Below are 24907 nucleotides of genomic sequence, written 5' to 3' on the forward strand. Positions count from 1 at the left end.
CTGCCCGCTGCTCCCCTCAGTGGTGTATTTCATCAGTCTGCCTGTTCTGTTCCCCACTCTGGCTCTGGTGAATTCTCTCACCCTCCTGCGCTTCTGACTGTACCCAGTGCTTGTATAAATAAATAAATCTTTAAAAAAAAAAATGATCTTTGGCCAAAAGTTGAAAATAGATTTTTATGGCAACTGTAATTAATAACTCGTTTTTTGACATCCTGTTTAATAACTTGGGAAGCAATCATGGTGACAGTCCTGTTTGCATCTCTAGCATTGAAAGCAGAGGCTGGCAAAAGCATCCCATTACCCCCACTATTCAAGAGTAGAGCATTTCTGGGCCTCCCTGGTGGCCTCAGGGTTAAGTTTTGGCAGTATCACCACTATGCCTGAGTTCTATCCCTGGCCAGGGAGCTAACCACATGGCACAGCAGACCTTTGCTGCTGCCATTGCTCACTGCTTCCCTCAGCAGTGTATTTCAGTAGATCTGCCTTTTCTGCTCCCCACTCTGTCTCTGGTGAAACCTCTCATTCCCCACATCTCTGACTTACACCCCAGTTCTTCTATGCAAAAATAGAAAAAAAAGAGCATTCCTATGAAACCTTTTTTAAGCTGGAGTGACATAAAGCAAGTAAACAATTACCAGTAATATTTTGTGTTCCCACACCCCAAAAATAGCCTGTAATGGCAAGTAATGGCAAAAGTCACATGAAACCTAAAATAACACTCACATAGAGTAAATGCAGGACTGATGTGATAAACACCGAACTGTATAAAGTACTTTCAGGCAAGGAGCTTCTTGCTGCTGTCTCCAGGCTCCCTGTCTCTGGTATGGCTGCTGCAAAACCAAAGCTGAAGCTGTTTGCTTTTTCCCTCTTGCCCTAAAAGCAGAAATTGTCTTCAGACTTTTCAGTTTGTTAAAAAAAAAAAAAAAGTCAGTACTAATGTGGGTCTTTTTGTAAAAAATCAAAATGGCTGAACTTGAACTTTGAAAAAGTGGACACATGTATAAATGCAATGGAATTGGAGTAAACACTGTAAAAGGAAGATGACAGAAAAATGTAGTCTATAACACTGGCTTCTTGAGTTACTGAGAAAGCATAAATTAATCTCAAAGAAGTATCAGTTAACAGAAAATTACAGTGTTTCAAAAAACAGCTTGCCTACAAGAGTTTAAGTCATAAATTCTAATAGAATAGGTTAAATGTAACTGATCTTCTAATAATGAAATTTATTTGGGAACAACTAAGACAAAAATTCCTTTTGCCTAGATGAAAATCTCTTTCTGCAGTGTTTCAAGCACAAGCCCCCATTTATTTTTGAGTATATAAGGCTTCTTTGCAGGTAAGAAATGAGGAAAAAGGGATGACAAATGCTGGGTCATTTCCTAGCATTTCTTCTATGAGTTGGCATTACTTTGGCTATAGTTTTTGAAGGCAGACCATCCAAATTTTACTAGAATGTGATCTTGAACTTTCCTTCAATGCTGAGCTAAGAGCCAACCTCCAGTGTTCTTGAAACCTGCTTAAAAACATCAAAATTAATGAACAAAACTTAAGCTTTCTTTGAGAAAATATTACCACTGTCTATCAGTGCTCACATAGTCTTAGATTACCATGTTTCTCTCATGGTATACATGTGATTATGAGTTGACTCATCTAATGAGTCCTGTATGTTTTCACCAAATACGGTATTATTTTACTAATCTTCCCACCAAATCTTATGCCTTGAAAGACATCAGACACCAAATTGCTTTTATTAATAGCATTGATTTGTCCTTTTGAATGAATCAGAAACCTGTCAGTAAGAACTCTGTTTAGCACAAAATAACCACATAGTCTCCCAGAGTTGTTTTATTCTTCTAATAAAATTTTATTGATTTACTATCAGTTTACTCAGAGTTGATTTTACTCTTGAGAAATCAATGGATGTTAATATGGTAGCATATGCAGTTGCATAAAGATCAATTGAAATTATTTCTTCTAATATAACAAAAATGGACAAGATTTCCTTTGCTACGTTAGAAAGCATTAAGATTTTAGGAGGCCTCCAAAGCATATCACAATGTAAATTAATTTGTTTCCTTTTTCCTGTTTTCAGGGTGGGGGAGTCAAAGCTCAAAAGTACAAATTCATCACAATACATGGCTTCATTTTCCTGGACATAACCTGAGATGGATTCTGACATTTGCGCTTCTGTTTGTGCACGTCTGTGAGATAGCAGAAGGCATTGTTTCAGACTCGTAAGTGGCTTGTCCTTCTTAGTACGACCACGGTATACTGGTGGGTATGTTGGTATGGATTGTGGCTGAGAGCACAGTAATTTAGGCTTAACTTTTTGGTTAATTATGCCTCTTGCCCATATATTTGTTTTGTTAAATTCTTTGTCTAATAACACAAGTTCAGCTCTGGGATATGTTGATTTGTTTCTTTGCCTGCTCATCTGGGTAGCCCTTGCAGACTGTGCTCTTCCTTTAAACATTGATATTCCCTTCTCTCTCAAAATAGGTATAAGTGGCTTGTCTATATTGTCTATATAGGTATATGCTTGTCTATATTGACAACTAGCTCTAACAGCTACTTGGTTACATGGAACCGGTTCTCTGATGTTTGATTAATTTTGTAAAAATCAAAGACAGATGACTGGCGTTAAAGTCTGAATTAGTGGCAATGCAGCCACATAATTGAGGCATATGTATATATAAAGATTTATTTATGCATACAAGAGCTGGGGTACAGGCCAGAGGTGCAGGGGAGGGGGGTGAGAGGATTCACCAGAGACAGAGCAGGAAACAGAACAGGCAGACCGACTGAAATACACTGCTGAGGGGAGCAGCAGGCAAGTCAGGAGAGGTCTCTTGCGCCATGTGGGTAGCTCCCTGGCCGGTCGGGGAATCGAGCTTCTGCCGCAGAGGCTGTGGACTGCTTCATAGTGCTGTGCTTAACCCCTTGTACCACCAGGGAGGCCCCTAAATATATTTTTAAAACCCATATTTTTTTTTTAATTAATAAATTTTATTTTTATATTCCCCATACAATTGCAATCCCCCCATTCTGACCCCAATCCCTCCCCTCCCGCCCCCCACCCCCAAAAAGTGTCTCTGGTGCATAGTTTTTGTTGATTTTGATTTTCACTTTCTTATAGTTATTCATTTTCCTGGTCCCTTATTTAAGTTTTCTAGATCCCTGCTATGAGTGAGACCATCCGGTATTTTTCTTTTTCTTTTTGGCTTATTTCACTGAGCATGATCCCTTCCAGCGTCATCCATGTTGCTGCAAATTGCATGTGTTTATCTTTTTTGAATGCTGAGTAATATTCCATGGTATATATGTACCACATCTTCTTGATCCAGTCATCTATTTTTGGGCATTTGGGCTGTAAAACCCATATTTTTGAAGGAATTTTGTCACTCTTCTACAAGAAGTCTGTAGGAGGCAGTAAGACTATAGTGAATTCTTTTTTAATTGAGATAACATGGGTTTACATTATTGTTTACAAATTAGGAGGTTAGGATCTCCCCCCTTGTGGGTGTTACCATAGTACCCCACCAAGACACCCATAGTCCTCCACCATAGTCCATTGTGCTCCTTCCCCACATTGCTCTCACCCTTTCAACTCCCCCTCTGGTAGCCTCATTTCCACAGTCAGCTTCTACATTTCTGAGTTCTGTTTATCACATAGTAACAGAAAATAAACTCAAGAAATAGGAAAACTTGGTTATGAAATTATGACAAATGGTACATGTTTAATTGAGGAATTGATATGAGAAGGTCTTAAAGTTTTTAAAAAGAAAGCTCCAAAAATCTTTTTCTCCTTATCTACTAAGAACCTCCCCTGACATCTGTTTATGTTTTTCTGTTGCAATTAACAAGGAATGGAGCTTCTACGCTTTTGTCATGAGCCAACTATTTTGTAATGTTTTATAACAGTTCTCTGCATTTATGTGCATATCTTAGTTTTTGATAAAAAAGAAAAATCAGAGAATGATATACCATGCCTCCAAGTATTTGGAAGCATTATTGGCTATTATCTTTTTGGTAACTGTTTAAAATCCTGTGGTGTATTTATATTATTTTGCATTGGCACAGCCAAGTCTAGTCTTGGTTTATAAAATTCCCTTTACACATATGCTGATTCGATGTATTTCTGGGTGTGTGTAAACTGGAAGTTAGATAGTCCCAATCTCTCTGAAACTGAACATCACATAGGCATTATTTCCAGTCCCATGGTTGATGTGTAGCTTCTGAGACTGAGGACAGAGTTTGAACTAAGAATGATGAGGAATATGCTAATGGCAGAGACTTTTTTTAGTGTCAGTGACACAAGGTCAATCCAAAGAACAAGCAGAAATACATAGTACATCTTCCCCCATTTTAACTTGGCTTCTTAAAAGTTACCTTCCAGTTACTTCTGAAACCCCAAATTAGTTTGCTTTCCCTCCTGCCTTCTCCTGTTCTGGAAACTGTTTTTATCAGAATCTGAATGAACATTAATGACATGTGATATGTGTATACTATTGTTATAGGGCAGCCCTGGCAGCCCCGATACAAAACGGGGTGCCTGACTGTGGGTCCTCACCCGCGCACTTAAAAGGACTTATCAATGCTCTACTGCAGGCACACGCGAAAGGTTAATAAAAGCTTTATTTACAAGGGAAGGGCAAATGAGGAAATGTACAGCTCAGGGAGAAAAGTGGGAGACAAAGTTTTAAATGAGTCCTACCCGATCCGCCGATCAGGAATCCCAAAATGGCACTCTGAGAGCTGGCCGCAGGCCAGGAGCCGTGAAGCCAGGAGGAGAGCAAGAGAGCGAGAGATCCCAAGGCCCACGTGTTTGGTTTTTATACCCAACCTGGCTGCTTAACTCCACCCTCAGGTCCCAGCCACCTTCCCTTTGGTGATGACGGGATTTGTCTTTCCCAATGTCTTGATGGCTTTGGTCTGGAGTGGGGGTGGGGTCCACAAAGCCTGTATGGGATTAGCGCAGGACATCCTTTCCCCCTAACACTATGTGTTTATTGTGTGTGTGTATTTGGTCATTCAAATATGTTTCTAAAACATATTTGTTTTGTGGCCTTCAGTCACAGTTCCTGGCTAACAGGTTTCCCAAACCCTTGGAATTTCCTAAGTGTTAAGGTGTTAAAAGTGTCCATTGTAATTTTAATGAGGTGACATTGGGAAAATACCTGAGGATGGGGGCGGTTTCTTGGGGAAACAACTGGGTGGTGATTAGAAGGTTAAACTTCCAGAACCACCCTCTGACCTGCAGGGAGGAGGGAAGGGCCAAAGGTCACTCAGTAGCCAGTTGCCAAAGAGTTAATCAATGATACCTATGTAATGAAGCCTTCATAGCTGATCATTCCTCTCTTCTTTTATTCTTTTTTTAAGAACAAAACCTTTGAGAAAATATCAGAAAAGTTCATTATAATTAGCAAAACAATGACAAGTTTTTCCTAACTGAATATTTGACTTGTTTTTTTAAGTGACACTAATATTAAAGCTTAATAATACTTCTTTTGAGATACTCTTTACCTGTCTTGCACATGTTTTTCTAAGAAGTCTTCCTTTTTTCTTTAAAGATTTATTTATTTATGCATACAAGAGCTGGGGTACAGGCCAGAGATGTGGGGGGTGAGAGGATCCACCAGAGACAGAGTGGGGAACAGAACAGGCAGACCGACTAAAATACACTTCCGAGGGGAGCAGCGGGCAAGACAGGAGAGGTCTGCTGCGCCGTGTGGGTAGCTCCCTGGCTGGCTGGGAATTGAACTCGTGCTGCAGAGGCTGTGGATTGCTTTATAGTGTGGTGCTTATCCCCTTGCACCACAAGGGAGGCCCAGAAGTCTTTATTTCTATCTAAATAACTAGATCTCATTTAGATATTCTCTTCTGCCTAGGAATCATTTCCAGTTTGCTTTTCAGTCTAATTTGATGAGGTTATTGTTAGATCATGTAATTAGTTAAACAGCTCTGGGGATTTATTAACATTTTTATTGTAGTCAAATCTTATTAATGTTTAATGAATATTAAAATAATGTTTTATTTGTAGGAGATAATTTTATTGTGTTTACTGGTTGGATTTCCAAAGTTGCCCCTCTTTCTGTGTGTGTGTTGATAATTTTTATACCATTTAATAATCCATCAAATTTCTTCAAGTGTGTATTATCTTCACTACCACTGAATTTTCATGTAGGTTTTTATTTTTATTCTTTTCTCTTTTTTGAAATGATTCTTTTGTCCTCAATGATATATGGTTTCTGATTTGCTGTCTCTCTGACTACAGATTTCTGCTATAGTGGGATGTGTGTGCTTCTGCTAGAACACTGGGGCTGTGAATCACACTCTAAAAATAATAGAAGTTAGAGGGAAGAACAGGGTGGGGCATCACTCAAAGTCCATAGAACTATGTAAGCAGAGCACTGATAATATAATAGCAATCCTAATAAAAATAGTATGGTTACAAGGCACATCAAGTCCCTAATAAAGAAATACCACAGTATATAGAAAGCCTTACCATTGCTGCTGCTGGTTACGTCACCCCTGTATAATTACCACCTTCAAATTGCTTCGACATTCTTTTTCTGACTTCTTGAATTAACTAATTTGATTATTGTAATTATTTCTCATTGAACACGCTTAAGGTTATAAACTTTTTTCTGGGTATGATCTTGACCACATTTTGCAGGCTTTGATGTATGGTGTCCTTATTCTTAAACTTCTTAAATAGTACGTTATTATTTTATTCTTTCTTCATTTCAATAATAAAAGAACATTGAAACATTTCATGATTTCTTTACTGAAATGATTTTTTACTGATTTCAGTAAAGAAATCATGTTTCCTCCTTTTTCTCTTTGAATTATTTCTGGGACTGGTAGGTGGTTTTTAAACCAGAGTAGCTGCTCTGAGTACATTCACATCTGAATTGCCAGGTCTATATTTGTGGTTCTAAATGTACCACTGATGATGTTGAAATCACTCATGGTTTGCATGTTAGAAAACTCCCTTTGCCTATTTGTCAGACACCTTCATGATTCAAAAAGCCAAAGTCCCACTGAAATTTATTAAATTCCTTTTCCAATCTGCACATCTTCCTAAAATCCTATTTGGTCACACCACCATCTCCTTGAGTACCCTTGTAATTTTCTCTGCATCTTCATCACCATCAGCCTTACACCCTAACACTATCAAAGTGCTGGCCATTTTAACAATTACTCTTTTCCAGATGTATTATTTCCTTCATGTTAATTGCTGCCAGAGCTCCATCCAGGTTTTCCTTGGCTGTCATATGAAGTGTGCCTGTAGTTGGCAAAATGCTTTTCTTGGTTTCCTTTCCCTTCTCCTCAAGCACACACATTCCCTGTCAACTCCTTCACATTGTATCAGACGGATCTACCCAAACCTGAGGTACCATTGCTGCTTATGTGTTTCACTTTTCCAGGGGATGACATTGTAACTCCTTGCCACTGCATACAAGTCCTTTAGTGATAATCCTACCCCCTCAGACTTTCTATTTAAGGAATATTAACTACTTGGAATTTTGAGCAGGTTACACTGTTTTATGCTGCTGCTTGTTTTTCAGTTTTCTCTTTTTTATTTTCATTTTTATTTATTTATTTTTTTTTTGCTAGAAGCACTGATGTCAGCATAGAGAGCTATAGTTAGATCAAGGGGAACTTTGGAAAGAGAATAATTTAAGTTCTTAGGAAATGGAATCGATAGGTCATATAAGAAGAGTTATGAGAGAAAGTAACATATTTATTTTTTTTTATTTTAATAATAAATTTTATTTTTATATTCCCCATACAATTGCAGCCCCCCCATTCTGACCCCAATCTCTCCCCTCCCACCCCCGCCCCCTTAAAAGTGTCTCTGGTTCGTAGTTTTTTGTTGATTTTGATTTTCACTTTCTTATAGTTATTCGTTTTCCTGGTCCCTTATTTAAGTTTTCTAGATTCCTGCTATGAGTGAGACCATCCGGTATTTTTCTTTTTCTTTTTGGCTTATTTCGCTGAGCATGATCCCTTCCAGTGCCATCCATGTTGCTGCAAATTGCATGTGTTTATCTTTTTTGAATGCTGAGTAATATTCCATGGTATATATGTACCACATCTTCTTGATCCAGTCATCTATTTTTGGGCATTTGGGTTGTTTCCAAAGCTTAGCTATTGTAAACAGTGCTGCTATAAACATAGGGGTGCAGGTGTTCTTTGGAATTGATGTTTCTGTGTCCTTTGGGTAAATACCTAGGAGTGGAATTGCTGGATCATATGGAAGCTCTATGTTTAGTAGGTCCAGAAATCTCCACACAGCTCTCCACAGTGGTTGGACCAGTTTGCACTCCCACCAACAGTGCAGAAGAGTTCCTTTTTCTCCACACCCTCGCCAACATTTGTTGTTGCTAGTTTTTTTAATATGTGCCATTCTCACTGGTGTAAGATGGTATCTCATGGTAGTTTTGATTTGCATTTCCCTGATGACAAGTGATGTTGAACATTTTTTCATATGCCTGTTGGCCATTTTCATTTCCTCTTCAGAGAAGTTTCTTTTTAGCTCTTCTGCCCATTTTTTGACTGGATTATTTTCTTTGTTGTTGAGTCTCATCAGCTCTTTGCAGATTTTTGTGATCAGTCCTTTATCATTAGTGTTGGGTGCAAAAATGTTCTCCCAGTTGGTGGGGTTTCTCTTTGTTTTTGTTATTGTCTCTTTTGCTGTGCAGAAGCTCTTTAATTTGATGTAGTCCCAGCTGTTTATCTTTGCCTTCACTATCACTGCTTTGGGTGATGTGTCTGTAAAGATGTCTTTGATGTGCAAATCCCGTAGTGTTTCGCCTATATTTCCTTCTATGTATTTTATGGTTTCAGGTCTTATGTCTAGTTCTTTAATCCATTTTGAGTTGATTTTTGTGTATGGTGTGAGGTAGTGGTCAAGCTTCATTCTTTTGCATGTAGCGACCCAGTTTTCCCAGCACCATTTATTGAACAAACTTTCTTTGCTCCAATGCATAGTCTTTGCTCCTTTGTCAAAGATTAGTTGACCATAAATCTGTGGGTTTATTTCTGGATTTTCTATTCGATTCCATTGGTCTGAATGTCTGTTCTTGTGCCAATACCATGCAGTTTTGATGATTATGGCTTTGTAGTATAGTTTGAAGTCTGGGAGTGTGATGCCTCCATTCCCTTCTTTTTTTTTTCAGGAGAGCTTTGGCTATTCGGGGTTTTTGGTGATTCCATATGAATTTCATCAATAATTGTTCTATTTCTTTGAAGAATGACATTGAAATTTTGATTGGAATAGCATTGAATCTGTATATTGCTTTTGGGAGGATGGCCATTTTAATAATGTTTATTCTTCCAATCCATGAGCAGGGGATGTCTTTCCATTTCTTTGTGTCTTCTTCTATTTCTTTTAACAGTGTTTTATAGTTTTCTTTGTATAGGTCCTTTACCTCTTTTGTTAGATTTATTCCCAAATATTTGATTTTTTTTGTTTCAATAAAAAAAGGGATGGTTTTTTTGATTTCTTCTTCTTCAGATTTATTGTTTGTGTATAGGAAGGCTACTGACTTTTGCGTGTTGATTTTGTATCCTGCCACTTTACTGAACTGATTGATGAGTTGAATTAGTTTTTCTGTGGACTTTTTGGGGTTCTCTATGTATATTATCATATCATCTGCAAATAGTGAGTTTGACTTCTTCTTTTCCTATTTGGATTCCTTGGATGTCTTTCTCTTGTCTTATTGCTCTGGCTAGGACTTCCAGTATTATATTGAAAAGCAGTGGTGAGAGTGGACATCCTTGTCTTGTTCCAGATCTTAATGGAATTGCTTTCAGCTTTTCACCATTGAGAATGATACTGGCTGTTGGCTTGTCATAGATGGCCTTTATGATGTTGAGGTATGTTCCTTGTATCCCAAGAATTTCAAGGGCTTTTATCATGAATGGGTGTTGCACTTTGTCGAAAGCTTTCTCAGCATCTATTGATATTATCATATGGTTTTTATATTTCTTTTTGTTGATGTGTTGGATAACGTTGATTGATTTTCGGATGTTAAACCATCCTTGTGTCCCTGGAATGAATCCTACTTGGTCGTGGTGAATTATCTTTGGATACATTGTTGGATTCTGATAGCTAAAATTTTATTGAGGATTTTTGCATCAGTGTTCATTAGGGAGATTGGCCTGTAGTTTTCCTTTTTTGTGTTGTCCTTGTTCGGTTTTGGTATTAGTGTAATGTTGGCTTCATAGAACGTGTTTGGTATTGTCCTTTCCTTCTCAATTTTTTGGAAGAGTTTGTGAAGGATAGGCACTAATTCGTCTCTGAATGTTTGGTAAAATTCATTTGTAAATCCATCAGGTCCTGGGCTTTTGTTTTTGGGGAGGTTTTTGATTACCATTTCAATTTCGCTGCTTGTAATTGGTCTGTTTAGGTTCTCTATTTCTTCTTTATCTAGCTTTGGGTGATTGTAGAGTTGTAGGAATTTGTCCATCTCCTCTAGATTGTTGAACTTGTTTCCATATAACTGTTCATAGTAGTTACTGATTATTCTTTTGATTTCTGCTGTGTCCGTTGTGATTTCTCCTCTTTCATTTATGATCCTGTGTATTTGTGCTTTCTCCCTTTTTTCCTTTGTGAGCCTGGCTAGGGGTTTGTCTATTTTATTGATTTTTTCAAAGAACCAGCTCTTGGTTTCATTGATCTTTTGGATTGTTTTTTTAGTTTCAATTTCATTTATTTCTGCTTTTGTTTTTATTATTTTCTTCTACTGGTTTTGGGGTTTTTTTGTTGTTCTTTTTCTAGATCTTTGAGCTTCGAGATTAGGTTGTTTCTTTGAGTTCTTTCTTGTTTCTTGATGTGAGCTTCTATTGCTATATATTTTCCTCTTATTACTGCTTTTGCTGCATCCCATACATTTAGGATATTGGTGTCCTCCTTGTCGTTCAATTCAAAGAATTTTTTAATTTCTTCTTTGATCTCCTCATTAGTCCAGTGGTCTTCCAGTAGTGTGGTTTTTAATCTCCATGAGGTAGGAAAGTTCCTTGCCTTCTTTTTATGGTTTATTTCTAGTTTGATGCCTTCATGGTCAGAAAAGATGGTTGATATGATTTCAATCTTGGTGTATCTGTTGATGTTTGTCTTGTGCCCCAGTATGTGATCGATCCTGGAGAATGATCCGTGTGCGCTTGAGAAAAATGTGTACTCTGTTTTTTGGGGGTTTAGTGTTCTATAGATGTCTGTTAAGCCCAATTGCTCTAGGTCCTTATTTAGAGCTTTGGTTTCTTTACTTATTTTTTGTCTTGTTGATCTATCCATTGTTGATAGTGGTGTGTTGAAGTCTCCCACTACGTATGTGTTTTCTCTGATGTCTGTTTTCAGAGAGGACAACAGTTGTCTGATATATTTTGGTGCTCCTTCGTTTGGTGAGTATATGTTAATGAGTGTTATTTCTTCTTGAAGTATTGTCCCCTTGATCATAATGTAGTGACCATTGGGGTCTCTTTTTATCTTTTTGAGTTTGAAATCTGTTTTATCTGATATAAGTATAGCTGTTCCTGCTTTCTTTTTTGGCCCATTTGCTTGTAGGATTGTTTTCCATCCTTTGACTTTGAGCCTATTTTTATCTTTTGTAGCTAAATGTGTTTCCTGGAGACAGCAAAAGGTTGGGTTTTGTTTCTTAATCCAGGCTGCAACTCTGTGTCTTTTTATTGAAGAGTTTAGTCCATTTACATTTAGAGTTAATATTGATATGTTAGCATCTGTATTTGCCATTGTGTTTGTCTTTCCTTTGATTTTATTTATTCTTTTAATAACTTTTTTTTTTTTTGGCCTTCTTTCATTGTTATTCGTCCCTCTGAGGTTATGACTTTAGGACTCCTTGTAGTATTTTTTGGAGTGAGGGTTTAGTTGTAATGAAATTCCGGAGTTTCTGTTTGTCTGGGAAGGTCCATATTCTTTCTTCAAAGAGGAAGGAGAGCTTTGCGGGATAGAGAATTCTTGGTTGGCATCTGTTTTCTTGGAGTCTGTTGACTATGTCCCTCCACTCTCTCCTTGCCCGTAGTGTTTCTTCGGAGAAGTCTGATGTCAGCCTGATTGGCTTTCCTTTGAATGTTATCTGTTTCTTCCCTCTTGCCAGCTTCATTATTTTTTCTTTGTCCTGGATTCTTGGGAGCTTTACTATTATGTGTCTTGCTGTATTTTTCCTTTCGTCGTGGAAGTTTGGTGTTCTTCTTGCTTCTTGTATATCAATTTTCAGCTCCTTCTTCACATTTGGGAAGTTCTCTTCCATTATCTCTTTGAATATTTTCTCTGTTCCTACATCTCTCTCCTCTCCTTCTGGTATTCCTATAACTCTTATATTTCCTTTCCTCATGGAGTCAGATAGTTCCCGAAGTCTTTCTTCGTTCTTTTTCCTTCGTACTTCTCTTTCCTTTCTGTTTTGGTTCTTTTTATTTCTGTGTCTTCAAGATTACTTATTCGTTCTTCCATTTCATCTATTCTGCTTTCATTGCTTTTCCCAGAATTCTTTAGTTCTTCCATTAATTCTTTGATCTCCTGCATTTCTTTTATTTCCCTCTTTAGGGACTCCATTCTTCTGACCATTGTTTTGCCTCTCTAGGGACTCAATTGCATTCTTCTGATCGTTGATTATTTTTCCCTTATCATTGTTTTCCTTTATGACTTCTGTCAGTTTTTTAATCACGGCATTTTTAAATTCTCTTTCTGGAAGGCTCAGAAGTTCTTCCAAGTTACTGTCGTTGCAATCTGGGGGCTGCTTTTCTTTTTGTGGTGTGCTTTTTCCCTGGGGAGTTGCTAGGGTGCGTGTGGTTCTTCTCCTCCCTACTGTCTGTTTTCTAATTTGCCGTATGCGTTGGGACACTGTGTAGTTGGGACTTGTCGGCATCTTGGGTGAGCTTCACTGCTCTCCTCTGGTTCCTCCAGGAGTCATCTGTCAGTTTCAAGCAGTCTTTACTGGAGAAAGGTCCCTGTTCTAAAATGCCGATGTGGGGACACACTCCCCTGTGCGCCTGGTCTGCCCCAGCGGTGGGTTCCTGCTCCCCCTCTGGGCTTGGACTGCAGGCCAGAGGGGGTCTGGCGTGGGCGAACTTCCCCCGCTCACCTCTGGCTCCTGAGGAAGCCTTCTGCAGGTAGTCTTTACTGAAGAAATGTCCCTGTTCTAAGATGGTGATGTGGGACACACTCCCTGCACGTCCGGTCTCAGGCACACTCTTCTGCGCGCCTGGTCTGTCCCGGCTGTGGGTGCTCGCTCCCCCTGTGGGCTCAGACTACTGGTCGGAAGGGGCCCAGCGTGGGCTAACTCCCCAGCTGGCCACTGGCTCCTCTAGGCGCCTCTGCTGGCTTCAAGTCGCTAGGTGGCACCAGAGATCTCTCCTGGAGCCCTTGGGGAGCTGATTTTCCACCCCGTGGGACAGGGAATAGAGCGGGAATGGTAGGGTAAACCTCAACGGCTTTGGGGTGCTGTGTCTGCCTTGTGCCCCACCGTCGTGGGGAACCCACGCCCCTAATTTCGTGTCCCGGTTGTCAGTTCCAAAGCCCTCAGTTCCAGGACTCAGGCTGTAGCCCAGTTCAGTGGCGCGGGAATGGCGCCTTTTGAATCCCGCTCCCGTGCCTGGGCGCCTGATTCCTGCTCACTCAGTGAGGGCCTCCGCGCGTCTCCCCGCAAGCCTAGGTCGCAGGCGCAGGGACCTGGGCAGCTGCGATCTGGATCCGCGTTTGCTTTTCAACTGCACTGCTTTTCCGCGCGCGATCCCGATTCCGATCCGCACTTGGTTTTCCAGTGTGCCGCTTTTCCGCGCAATCCTGACCGCGCTCCGCGCCTGCTTTTCCAGCGCGCCGCTTTTCCGTGCAGGCTTACCGGGCAGCCCGGGGCTGTGTGCTGGTGCTGGTCTCCTCCCCGAGGGCGGGGTCTCTCTTTAATGGCGCCCGGAGCTCACCTCCGCGGCTCCTGGAGGGTTCTCCACAGCTCCCGTTCACGGGGTGTGGTGGCTGCAATAGTTCCTTTCCGCTCACAGTCCCGCTTGCTGCGTCGTTTGTTCTTGTTGGCCGTTTTGGTTTGTTGTTTCCCTCCTCTCTGCCGGTCGGAGAGTGCCGCCTCTGTGGGCGGGGGAGGGGAGCAGGGTTCTGCGCTTCCCTCCCTTCTAGTCCTCTTTTATGGCAACTTTCTTCTTCGGGCAGTTCGCTGGCGTCACCTGTTTATCTTCCGTGTCCCGGTTCTCACTGGGACCTGCCGCTTTTCCTCCCTATTAACTTTTTTTAATGGGAGATCTTACTCGCAGCGTCTCCTCGCCGCCATGTTGCTCCGCCCCCTCCAGTTTTCTCTTTTTTAAAGAGCTCTGCCACCACTTTCCTAATTGGGAGGGGGGAGGATTCTCATTTATACTGTTGTAGAGCAACCCCCATACAAAACGGGGTGCCTGACTGGGTCCTCACCCGCGCGCTTAAAAGGACTTATCAATGCTCTACTGCAGGCACACGTGAAAGGTTAATAAAAGGTTTATTTACAAGGGAAGGGGAAATGAGGAAATGTACAGCTCTGGGAGAAAAGTGGGAGACAAAGTTTTAAATGAGTCCTACCCGATCCGCCGATCAGGAATCCCAAAATGGCGCTCTGAGAGTTGGCCGCCAGCCAGGAGCCGTGAAGCCAGGAGGCGAGCGATCGTGAGCGACCCCAAGGCCCACGTGTTTGGTTTTTATATCCAACCTGGCTGCCCAACTCCACCCTCAGGTCCCAGCCACCTTCCCCTTGGTGGTGATGGGATTTGTCTTTCCCAATGTCTTGATGGCTTTAGTCTGGAGTGGGGGTGGGGTCCACATAGCCTGTATGGGATTAACTCAGGACATCATTTCCCCCTAACAATACCTCAGTTCCCCTTAGCAACCATATCTTGTCTGAAATGACTCCCAATTGTCCCCCTCACCCCCTGCGCAACTCACTGTCTCTCTGTACTAATCTATTAAAGTAATTTGAGAAAAGTCAAATGTTATTGCTAAATGGTATTATTTGGACAGGTGGAATGAAGGGCCACATATGTGCAAACCTTGTCCTGGCACATTTCCAATCACTGGAAGTCTATTGCCCTTGAATGCTATCTAGTCTCCTTGAAGTCATGCTAACTAGCTTGAAATTCCCTTGAACATATCTGGCCTCTGTGCCTGTCCCCCCTCCCCAAGGGCAGTTCCTCATTCTTAGGGAAGTTCCTCATTCTTAGGTTTAGAAATCAGTTCCTTCACAAACTTCCTCTGTCTTAGACACTAGCTCTGCTCCCTTTTACCTGGGTTATAATTCCCTATAACTATTCTGTGTAGACTTCAAACTTGGTGACCACAGGCACTGTATCTTGTCTTTTTCACAGTTGCATCTCAGAGTCTAATTTGGTGTATAAATTGAATGAATGAATGAATGAATGAATGAATATAGAGAAATTGCCTGAGGAGCATAAATTTCAGGAAAGCTATCAGAAGAATAAACATACATTCTCATACTTTAGAGTTCCCGTTCACTTGATTGCTTTTTCTTGCTTTTGTTGTTGAATTATTTCTGCAGTTCTCCCCTTCCTGGTGGGACTAATTATGTATTTGCTTTTATTGTAACCTCTGCTTCAGGTCTGTGTACCCAGCCCTCCTCGTTAGGATAAATCTCTTCAGCACAGTTGTTTCTCCGATGACAGTTTTCCTTTACAAATTCTCTTAGCAACTACTCCTGCATTCTGTATTATTAACATCTTATTGCTAAGAGAGAGCTTTAATGAACACAGTGGGGAAAGCTGCCTGGACCCATTAGCTGTGGACACTGATACTGTTCTGCTCTCTGCAGACGGCGGGAATCGCGCCACCTCCACCTCTTCATGCCAGCTGTGATGGGCTTTGTAGCCACCACAACATCAATAGTGTATTACCATAATATTGAAACATCAAATTTTCCTAAATTACTTTTAGGTAAGTACAAGCAAGTGCTGGTTTTCTATTCCCCTCCAAAAGAATGATGTGTTTTTCTTTTTTCTCATAGTAACTACTCTCAGTGGGTTTGGGTGTGGATTGTCTGGGGAAATCACAGGCATTCATCTTAGGTTGTCTCTGATACACGTGGGGATGAAGGTAAGTGGGGTTCTCTAGGCTGTGAAAAGTCCATGCCGCAGGACATCTATTCCCCCATACATGGCCCCTGTGGTGTGTTGGTTTCTGACAGGAAGAAAGTGGACAGAATGGCCTGGCTTTCTGGGCTGTGGCAACTGTCTTCTAAGAATCAGCGCTTTTGCAAGGAGCTGGTTCAGGCTTCTGCCCCACCTGGCCCAATTCCACAGGCTTCTGGCTGTGGCTTGGTGTCCAGAGTCATATTTGCAGGTCTGTGTCTTTCATGGATGCTGTGGGAATGCCAGACTTGCCCCACAATGGCTGTGCAGCTTCAGGGCTGCTCCACGCAGCATGTTCACCGCAGGCTGAGGACTGTACGTCCTGGGAAGCGGCTGCCTCCAGAGCACAGCCTTCGTGTTAGTGACGTAGCCGACCATGTCACTTTAGCCTCTCTTGCCTTCTTGTCCTGGGGAAACCACAGAATCTCTAAAATGTTCTTAGTTTTATTTTTGTCTGAGGCTGAAATAGTGTAAGTCATCCCGTTTCATTATATTTAATAACTCTGACCCATCCTTTCATTCCTTGGATTACCATATCCAACATGCATCCTGAATGGATTTCAGGGCCTGTGGAATCTTCTAGAATGTGTGTCTGTGTGAATTGAATGCGTTAGAATTTTCTAAGGCTTACAGATTTTAATTGATTGTTATGAGTGTGATGTTGACTACTGATACAGAAATGAGAACATAATAATGAAACCAGAGTATTTTATTTGCTTTTTTCAAGGACATTAGAATTTTAAATGGGTAAGTGGAAAATGTTGATTATTTCTATGTTGTGTGGCATGATTAGGCAAAGGTAATCTAATAAAAAATAGGGTTAAATCCTAATTTTAAAGGTTTGTAAAATTCTAATTATCTTGATAGAAAGTTGTTCAGTTCCAAATGCACTTATAACAGAATTTAGAAAAGAAATCTGTGACAGAAATCTTTGTGAAGATGCCTCCTACCCAAAAGAGTGAACTTTCCAACAGGCTAGGAAAAAATAGCATTAGGTATTTTATATGCTAGAAATAAGTTTCTTGAAAATAACTGATGGTGGTAGAAGAGTTAGAAAGTGTATTTAGAAAGGAAATGTGCATTTTAATACATTTTAAAGCAAATACAACTGAAATTTGATTGTATTTTTTGTGTAGGTACAAGGCAGAGGACACACTTTGATAGTACTGCTGAAGCGCTTATAGAGATAAAACATGATCTAGCTTTTTCTTTAGGAGGGAGAAATTTGCATCTAGAAAAATTCAACTATTTTAAGATTGCACACCTAAAATTTGTATCCCATCATGTTATGAACATCATCAGGCATATAGAAAAAGTTGAAAAAATGATGTGAATACTCACATGCCTGCTACCTACACCCTTCAAACTATAGTTTTATTTGTTCTATCACATATCTACATCTTTCTAGACCTTAATCTGTTCATCTCCCTGTTTCATGCATTTTTAAAGTAAGTTGTGGGTATTTTTCCTCACCTCCTGATTTCTTCAGCTTGCATGTCATTAACTAGACATGTATATAATTCTTTTTGCGAGGTAAAATTTACATAGTGAAGTATAGCCATCTTCATTTACTAAATACTTGTACCTGTAGAACCATGTCATCATCCACACATTTTCTTGTGCTCCCTTCCAGTCATTCCTCATTTTTGTCTCCACAGAGGCAACATCTAGTCTGATTTCCCCCTCCACCATAGATAAGATTGACCTGTTCTACAACTTCACGTAAATTGAATCATGCAATATAAGTCTTTTGTACCAGACCTGTTTCTCTCCACCAAATTTTTTGAAACTCGGCCATAATGTAGTATCAATCAGTAGTTCTTTTATTTTTTTGACTGTATTCTGTTATAGAAACATACTACTGTTGTCCTGCACTCTGGTCACTAGCCACCTGGACCGTTTCCAGGTTTGGGCTATAATGGGAAAATAGTTGCTGTGAACATTCACAGACACATCTTTTTGTGGATGTGGTTTTTTTTTTTTTTCCCCCCTCAAATGAATAGGAGTGGAGTTTCTGGGACCTAGGGCAAGAAGGTAAATGCCTGTAAGAAACTACCAGATCTTTTCCCAAAGTGGTTTACTCTACATACTCACTAATAGTGTGGGATTTGCAGTTCTTCCACATGCTGGCCAGCTTTTGATGATTTTGGTCTCTTTAATTTGGCCCTGCTGGAGGGTGTGTACTGATAGCACTGTGGTTTTTATTTGCATTTCCCTGATGACTAATGATGTTGAGCAGTTTTTGATGAGTTTATTGGCCATTTGTTGTCATTGTGATTTGGCTCTTCATATCTTTTGCTCATTTTTTTATTGGGTCCCCTTTTTAATATTGAGTTGCAGGAGTATTTTATAAATGACTATATGTCATCAGATATATTTTTTGGGACTTTTTTCCCACCCAGTCTGTGCCATGCATACTCATTTCTTTGGCAGGGCTTTTTGAGGAGCAGAAGATTTTAATTTTGATGCATTATAATTTATCATTTTTTATTTTTAATGTATAGTTACTGCATTCTGTGTCTTAAGAAATCTTTGTGTTTCCTCGAAATGTGTTTAAATCATACTCTTGTTTTCTTCTAGAAGTGTTATAATTTCAGTTTAGTTTTTCAGGAGTACTTGCCATTGACTGTGTATCTGGTGTGAGGTTGGTGCCAGGCTTCTTTACTTCCCCAAATATATATCCATCTGTTCCAGCAACAGTTGTGGAACAGACATTTTTCTTTGTGATCTTTGTAAAAATAGTAAATTAAATACCTAATTTAGTTTTATCTATTTCCTGGCTGTCTTTTCTTCTTTTGATCTATTCATACTTGTATGCCATCTCCTTTCTATCTTGATTACTGTAGCTCTGGAGGTCTTAAAGTCATGTGTTATAACCACATAACTTATGTGTCTTTCTCCCAAGCAGCAATTGCAGATGGTAAAGTCAGTTTAAAAGTCTGCATACTCACACATCAGTCCGTAAGAGGGTGGGTTATCCGTAATGACCTGTCTCCTTATCTCTATCATACAAACAGAATTGGAATCGCTAACCTTTTCAAGTCATTGGCACACCTTCAGTTCAAAATTTAAAAAGTACACCAAGACTTATCTATTTTCTTAGAATTATCTGGGAAGAGAATACTTAAAAATGTCTTGGTTGTTAAAAAGCATTGTATTTATATTGACTGTGAAATTTTTAAAAAAATACCAAGGAAAGATTTTTCTTCTCTTTTTCCAGCCCTTTTCCTGTATTGGGTAATGGCCTTTATTACAAAAACCATCAAGTTGGTTAAGTACTGGCAGTCTGGCTGGGGAGTATCAGACCTCCGATTCTGCATTACAGGCATGATGGTCATTTTGAACGGACTCCTGATGGCTGTGGAGATCAATGTCATTCGGGTGAGAGTAGGTATCTGAAGACTCAGTGGGATTCAGGACCTTGCTCTTAAAGATGACAGTCAGCTGCTGGAGTCATTGAAGGATGAACAGCATACATGTCATGTGTATAAATATAAAGTTGAATTCATCAACTTTTGGGTCATTCATGGTTCTGAAATCTCAGGGTGACCCCAAATTTTTATTTTTCCACAGATACTGCTTGAGTGCCCACTCTGTGATTGCAGTGTGCTGTACTTCACACATGCTGTCTGTGGTGTCATGTGACAGATTAATGACTGATTGTTCACTATCATTTTCTACCAGTTCTTCAGCGTGCTCTGAAGGGCAAGAGAGGGCCTGCAATGATGCGGACAGGAGTTAGTTAACCTCAGTCAGAACCCAAATGAAGTGTCTCTACAATGCTATTGATAACATTTTAAAAATCGAAATCATGTAAAGATCTCCATTTGATAGAATTTATCCAAGGATACTATAAAGGTTGATTATTAGTGATAACTATGTTTTAAATGGATACTTATTTTTTAGAAATATCCCCAGGTGGATTAAATGTGAAATTCTGGCACTTAGCTAGTTAACCTAGTCATAATGAAAGGAAACTATGACAAAGACTATTTCAGAAAGGAAGGGAAGGAGGTATTACAATAAAGTTCTGGACTCTTAAAATAAAAAATGTAGAACAGGTTAAAATCTTAGTATGTAGGGAAAGAATTAGGTTACTTGTTATTCTGTGGGATTTTTCTTGCCACAGAGATATGTATTCTTCATGAATCCTCAGAAAGTGAAGCCTCCAGAAGATCTCCAGGATTTGGGTGTGCGATTTCTTCAACCATTTGTGAATTTATTGTCAAAAGCAACATACTGGTGGATGAACACACTTATCATATCTGCTCATAAAAAGCCCATCGATTTGAAGGCAATTGGAAAATTACCAATAGCAATGAGGGCGGTAACAAACTACGTTTGCCTGAAAGATGCATATGAAGAACAAAAGGTAATTTAGAATTTTTTTTCATTTTCATAAATGTAAAGAATGGCTTATTGAATATAAAGGCACTAAGTTGACATAATATCAATGGTTAAGGAAGGCAGATTTTCTCTTCTGCCTTTCTAAGTAGTTTCCAAGTTTGGGGATCTGTTAATGATATAGCAGAATAGCCAAGAAAATACAGTGTTATGGGGTTAGTTGCCCAGTCAATATATGAGCAGTGTCTTTTCTCTGGGACCAAGTGGAAAGTAAGAATCAAGTTCAGGGCCTCCCTGGTGGCTCAAGGGGTTAAGATGCAACCTATGAAGCCATCTGCAGCCATGGCAGAATGAGTTCCATTCCCAGCCAGGGAGCTACCCACATGGTGCAGCAGACCTCTCCTGCCTCTCCCTCTGCAGTGTATTTCAGTCAGTCTGCCTGTTCTGTTCCCCACTGTCTCTGGTGAATCCTCTCACCCCCCACACCTCTGGCCTGTACCCCAGTTCTTGTATGCGTAAATAAATAAATCTTAATCAACTTCAGTGATCAGGTATGTCTAATCTTTATAACCAAATAACAATAATTTGTAGAGCTTTTTTGTCTTTTTTCAAGTACCTTATCAATAATGTTATTTAAAGGGAAAACAAAAAAAAGGGAAAACATCATACCTGTTAATTAGCCACCTTTAAGAAATTAAAATCCTTATTTTAATTTTTAATATTTTATTTCAATATTTTCTTTGACAAACTCATCCTTATGTGTTAAATGGATTACAGCTTGCTTTCTCTAAGAATCCAATTGAGAATTAGTTTTTTTTAAGTTGGCATTTGTATAATGTGTTTTGTGATTTTTATCATACAATAATGAAAAGAATTGTTAAATATGAGCAGCACACACAGAAATGAGTTGAATTTTAGCAGTATGTTTTCTGCTTAAATAAAGTACAGATTATTAAGCCAGAGTCCATAGACACCTCCGCACCCCACCCAAGACTGTGAATGGGTTCTAGAATCTTATTAATCCCCTGAAAAAAGTCCTTAAATTATTAACCAAAGTTTGGACTCTGTATTTGTATTTCAAACCTTGGAAACTAAGTTAAATAAAGGAGCATTGTCCTACATGATATATCATCTTATACTCCTTGTGTCATCATACCTGCCTGCCACAATTGTTTGCTTCTGGAACTTCCCTTGAGTAATTATAATTGCTTTAAATATTAAGTATAAATTTTTGGAAATTTTCAATTTGTCTTGTTACTCTGAATATTCATGCATACTATCCACAGTAATAGGTGTATTTCAAATTGCAGCAATCTACAATCTATTGTAATGAAAGATACACCATTCACTATTGCATTGGAAGGGAAGGAAGGATGAGCTATAGAGTCAATTGAAGGGTTTTTGGCATTTTAAATCAAAACCAACAAAGCACTTACAGTAAATGATGAAAATGACCTCTGCCTTGTGTCAAAAAGTATTATGAAATGAATATTGCAGGAAATGGTTACTACAAATGAACCTGAGTCATCTCTCCAGTTTCACCTCTGGGAAAAGTATTGCCCCATTTTTATTTTATTTTATTTTATTTTATTTTATTTTATTTTATTTTATTTTATTTTATGATTTATTTTTACTTATTCTTGGATATAAGAAATGGGGTGTAGGCCAGAGGTGCAGGAGGGTGAGAGGATTCACCAGAGACAGTGGGGAACAGAACAGGTGGATCTACTGAATTACACTGCTGAGGGGAGCAGCGGGCAAGACAGGAAAGGTCTGCTGCGCCATATGGGTCAGCTCCCTGGCTGGGGATGGAACTCAGGCTCCAGGTCCTGGCGATAACTTGTTATCTGTAAGACTTTAACCCCTGCGCCACCAGGGAGACCCCTGCCTCATATTTTAAAAACTTCTCTGCCACAATAAAGAGGAACAATCTAGCCTAAGCATAGCTTCAGTTTTCCTAGTGCTTTTTACAGCACACATTAGCTTGAACTTGGTAGGTTCATGTATTTTATCAATAAACTTAAAAAGTTATTCAGTTTACAGGGAATTGAATATGAAACATAATTGAACTCTATTTCATTGAGATGGCTTCTTGGCCAAAATGGAAAAACTTAATCCACCTCCTCCTCAAGACTTAATTATGATGATGGTTGAGCTCTTAAACATCTTCAAAACATAGCCGTAGATGTGTGAAGCTATGAGCTGGTGTAAGATTGTGTGCCACTCTTCATTTTGCATTTTTCTGAGCAAGAACTAGGAAACACAACTAACATACTTTTAAAAATATTGACTGTCATTCACAGAGATGGGAAATAGCTGGAGGAGAAACAACTTGATGTTTGATTTGGCTTATATCTCTTGTGATCTAGTAACTCCAGAAATCTTGAACTGTCTGTCCATAATCTTGAACTTTTTATTTTGATATCTTCTTTTCTATCCATAGTAGAACACTTTTCTATTAAAGTGTTCTTTAATAACATTCATGACAGATACACATTTTCCAAATCAAAGGGAATTAAAATTAGTTCTGCCTTAAGAAATTGAAGTTAAAAATAAAACAGCATAACAAGAATTTGGGATCATTCTTTGAGAACTAAAAATAATACAAAGTCAATGAAAAACTAGCCAGGTTACTCTTTATTCTCTCTACTTCATTAAAATGCATTCAGTAACTACTGTTGATGTAGGCTGCAAGGACTGAAATGGACATTTATTTATCATTGACATTTATTTATCAATTTTGGAACTACCAAACTATAGTTAGGAATTTCTATAGTTGTTGAGACTGATTGCTGCTCTACATATTTCAGTTCATGTGGTTTTTTTGTCTTTCAGAAAAAAGTAGCAGATCATCCAAATCCGACTCCATGTATGTGGCTAGCCATGTACAGAGCTTTTGGGCGACCAATTTTGCTGAGTAGCACATTCCGCTATCTTGCTGACTTACTGGGCTTTGCTGGACCTCTTTGTATTTCTGGAATAGTTCAGCGTGTGAACGAAATGAAGGGGGTGAACATGACGAAGAATGGGACTAACACAGTAGGAGTAAGTTTGCATTACTTTAGAAGGGAAACATATTGTTGGTGCTGTTCATTGTAATTGTTACTTTTTATTAATGCAGTTTTATGAACAGTTTGAACAAGGTTATTTACAGAGACTTGAATGCTTAAAGAGTTTTCCATGTAGAAGAAGTCATATGTTTATGTATTCATTTAATAGATCTGGCCAACAAAATTATTTCTCAGATTCAGAGCCTATAAACATTTAATATGCACCTACAGTGTGCCAGAAACTATGCTCAGACAGTTCACACTGATCATTTATTTGATCTTCATTGCAATCCTTGAAGTATTCTCATGCATGAGTGCTTGGGGAGCAGGGGAGAGGTGAATCACTTTTTTAGGGGTCTGTGAGTGCTAATGTCAGCAGTGTAATTTGTAATATGTACTTTTTTTCTTGTCTAATAAAAACCATCACTTTCACAGTGATGGGGAAAATCAGACATATTTTTACTAGATGCTATGTAACTATGTGGGAGCCTCATGTGTAAGATATTATTTAGTTACTATATATTTGTTGTTACAAATATATCTTCCATTATCTGCTCTAAAGAAAATCTGCATCATGAAATTCCTCATGTCTTTGAAATATGAATTGATTTTCCTAATTGATTTCTCTGGTTTCACAGATAGAAACTCTAATTCAGATACATCGGTTTCCTTTTTTGTTTTTTCAATTTGCCTTTTTGTTTATTCGAAATAAACTTCAAATATGTAAATATATCCTCACTATATTGTCAGCGGATAACCAATCAACACAATGTGTATTAATTGTGAACCCGTGCTTGCAAACAACAGCCTGAAATTCAGTTTTCTTTTTTCTGTTCTTTCAATATGACTTCCTGACTGCTGTTCTTCACCTACTAAAATTTTCAGCATTTCAAAGCCTGCAGTCAATGCTGCCTCCTGAGTAAATCTTTTTCTGGTAGTGCTCCTGGAATTTGACCCTCCCCTAACAGTTTCCTGCATACTGGCACTGAGCATATGTGCTATTTATAATGAAGCACATTATCCTTGGCTGTGCTTATCTTTCCATGTTGTGAGCACTTGAAAAGAGAGACTGGACAGCTTATATTGGTGCCCTCAGTGCATAGCCCAGATCCCTCTGTCAGTGCTCCGTTGTTACTAAAGGGAACCAGATATTTTCTCCAAGAATACTATTGTGCTGTCTTGTCTCCGCTATTTACTCAAAATGTGTGCATTCATATGTGTCTCCACGAAGAAAGAGAACTAGAAGTAGAATCTAATGGACTTTAGCTATAAAATAAGCAGAGTGCCCAATGTGACATGATGTCCTTATTCAAGTATTATTTTCCCTCACTAACAAGTTACTGGATGTTGTCAAACCACACAAAAAGCCATCAGTG

The 24907-nt window shown here is 39.2% G+C and overlaps 1 protein-coding gene across 8 annotated transcripts in view; it reads left to right on the top strand.

The window, feature by feature from the left end:
* ABCC9 (ATP binding cassette subfamily C member 9) overlaps positions 1 to 24907 on the top strand; it is a 126853-nt gene that overhangs the window by 11349 nt on the left and 90597 nt on the right. For 7 of the 8 annotated variants that reach the window (XM_037514240.2, XM_037514241.2, XM_037514239.2 and 4 more), the window contains 5 exons: positions 2093 to 2234; positions 15822 to 15943; positions 19358 to 19524; positions 20267 to 20509; positions 23317 to 23526. In XM_037514240.2, the coding sequence (XP_037370137.1) occupies positions 2093 to 2234; positions 15822 to 15943; positions 19358 to 19524; positions 20267 to 20509; positions 23317 to 23526 (884 nt within the window). The remainder of the gene's footprint in view (positions 1 to 2092; positions 2235 to 15821; positions 15944 to 19357; positions 19525 to 20266; positions 20510 to 23316; positions 23527 to 24907) is intronic. The other variant, XM_037514245.2, reaches the window with a different exon arrangement.

Source organism: Talpa occidentalis, unplaced genomic scaffold (genome assembly GCF_014898055.3).
Source record: "Talpa occidentalis isolate TD23 unplaced genomic scaffold, MPIMG_talOcc4v2.1 talOcc4.16, whole genome shotgun sequence".
NCBI classification, from domain to species: Eukaryota; Metazoa; Chordata; class Mammalia; order Eulipotyphla; family Talpidae; genus Talpa; species Talpa occidentalis.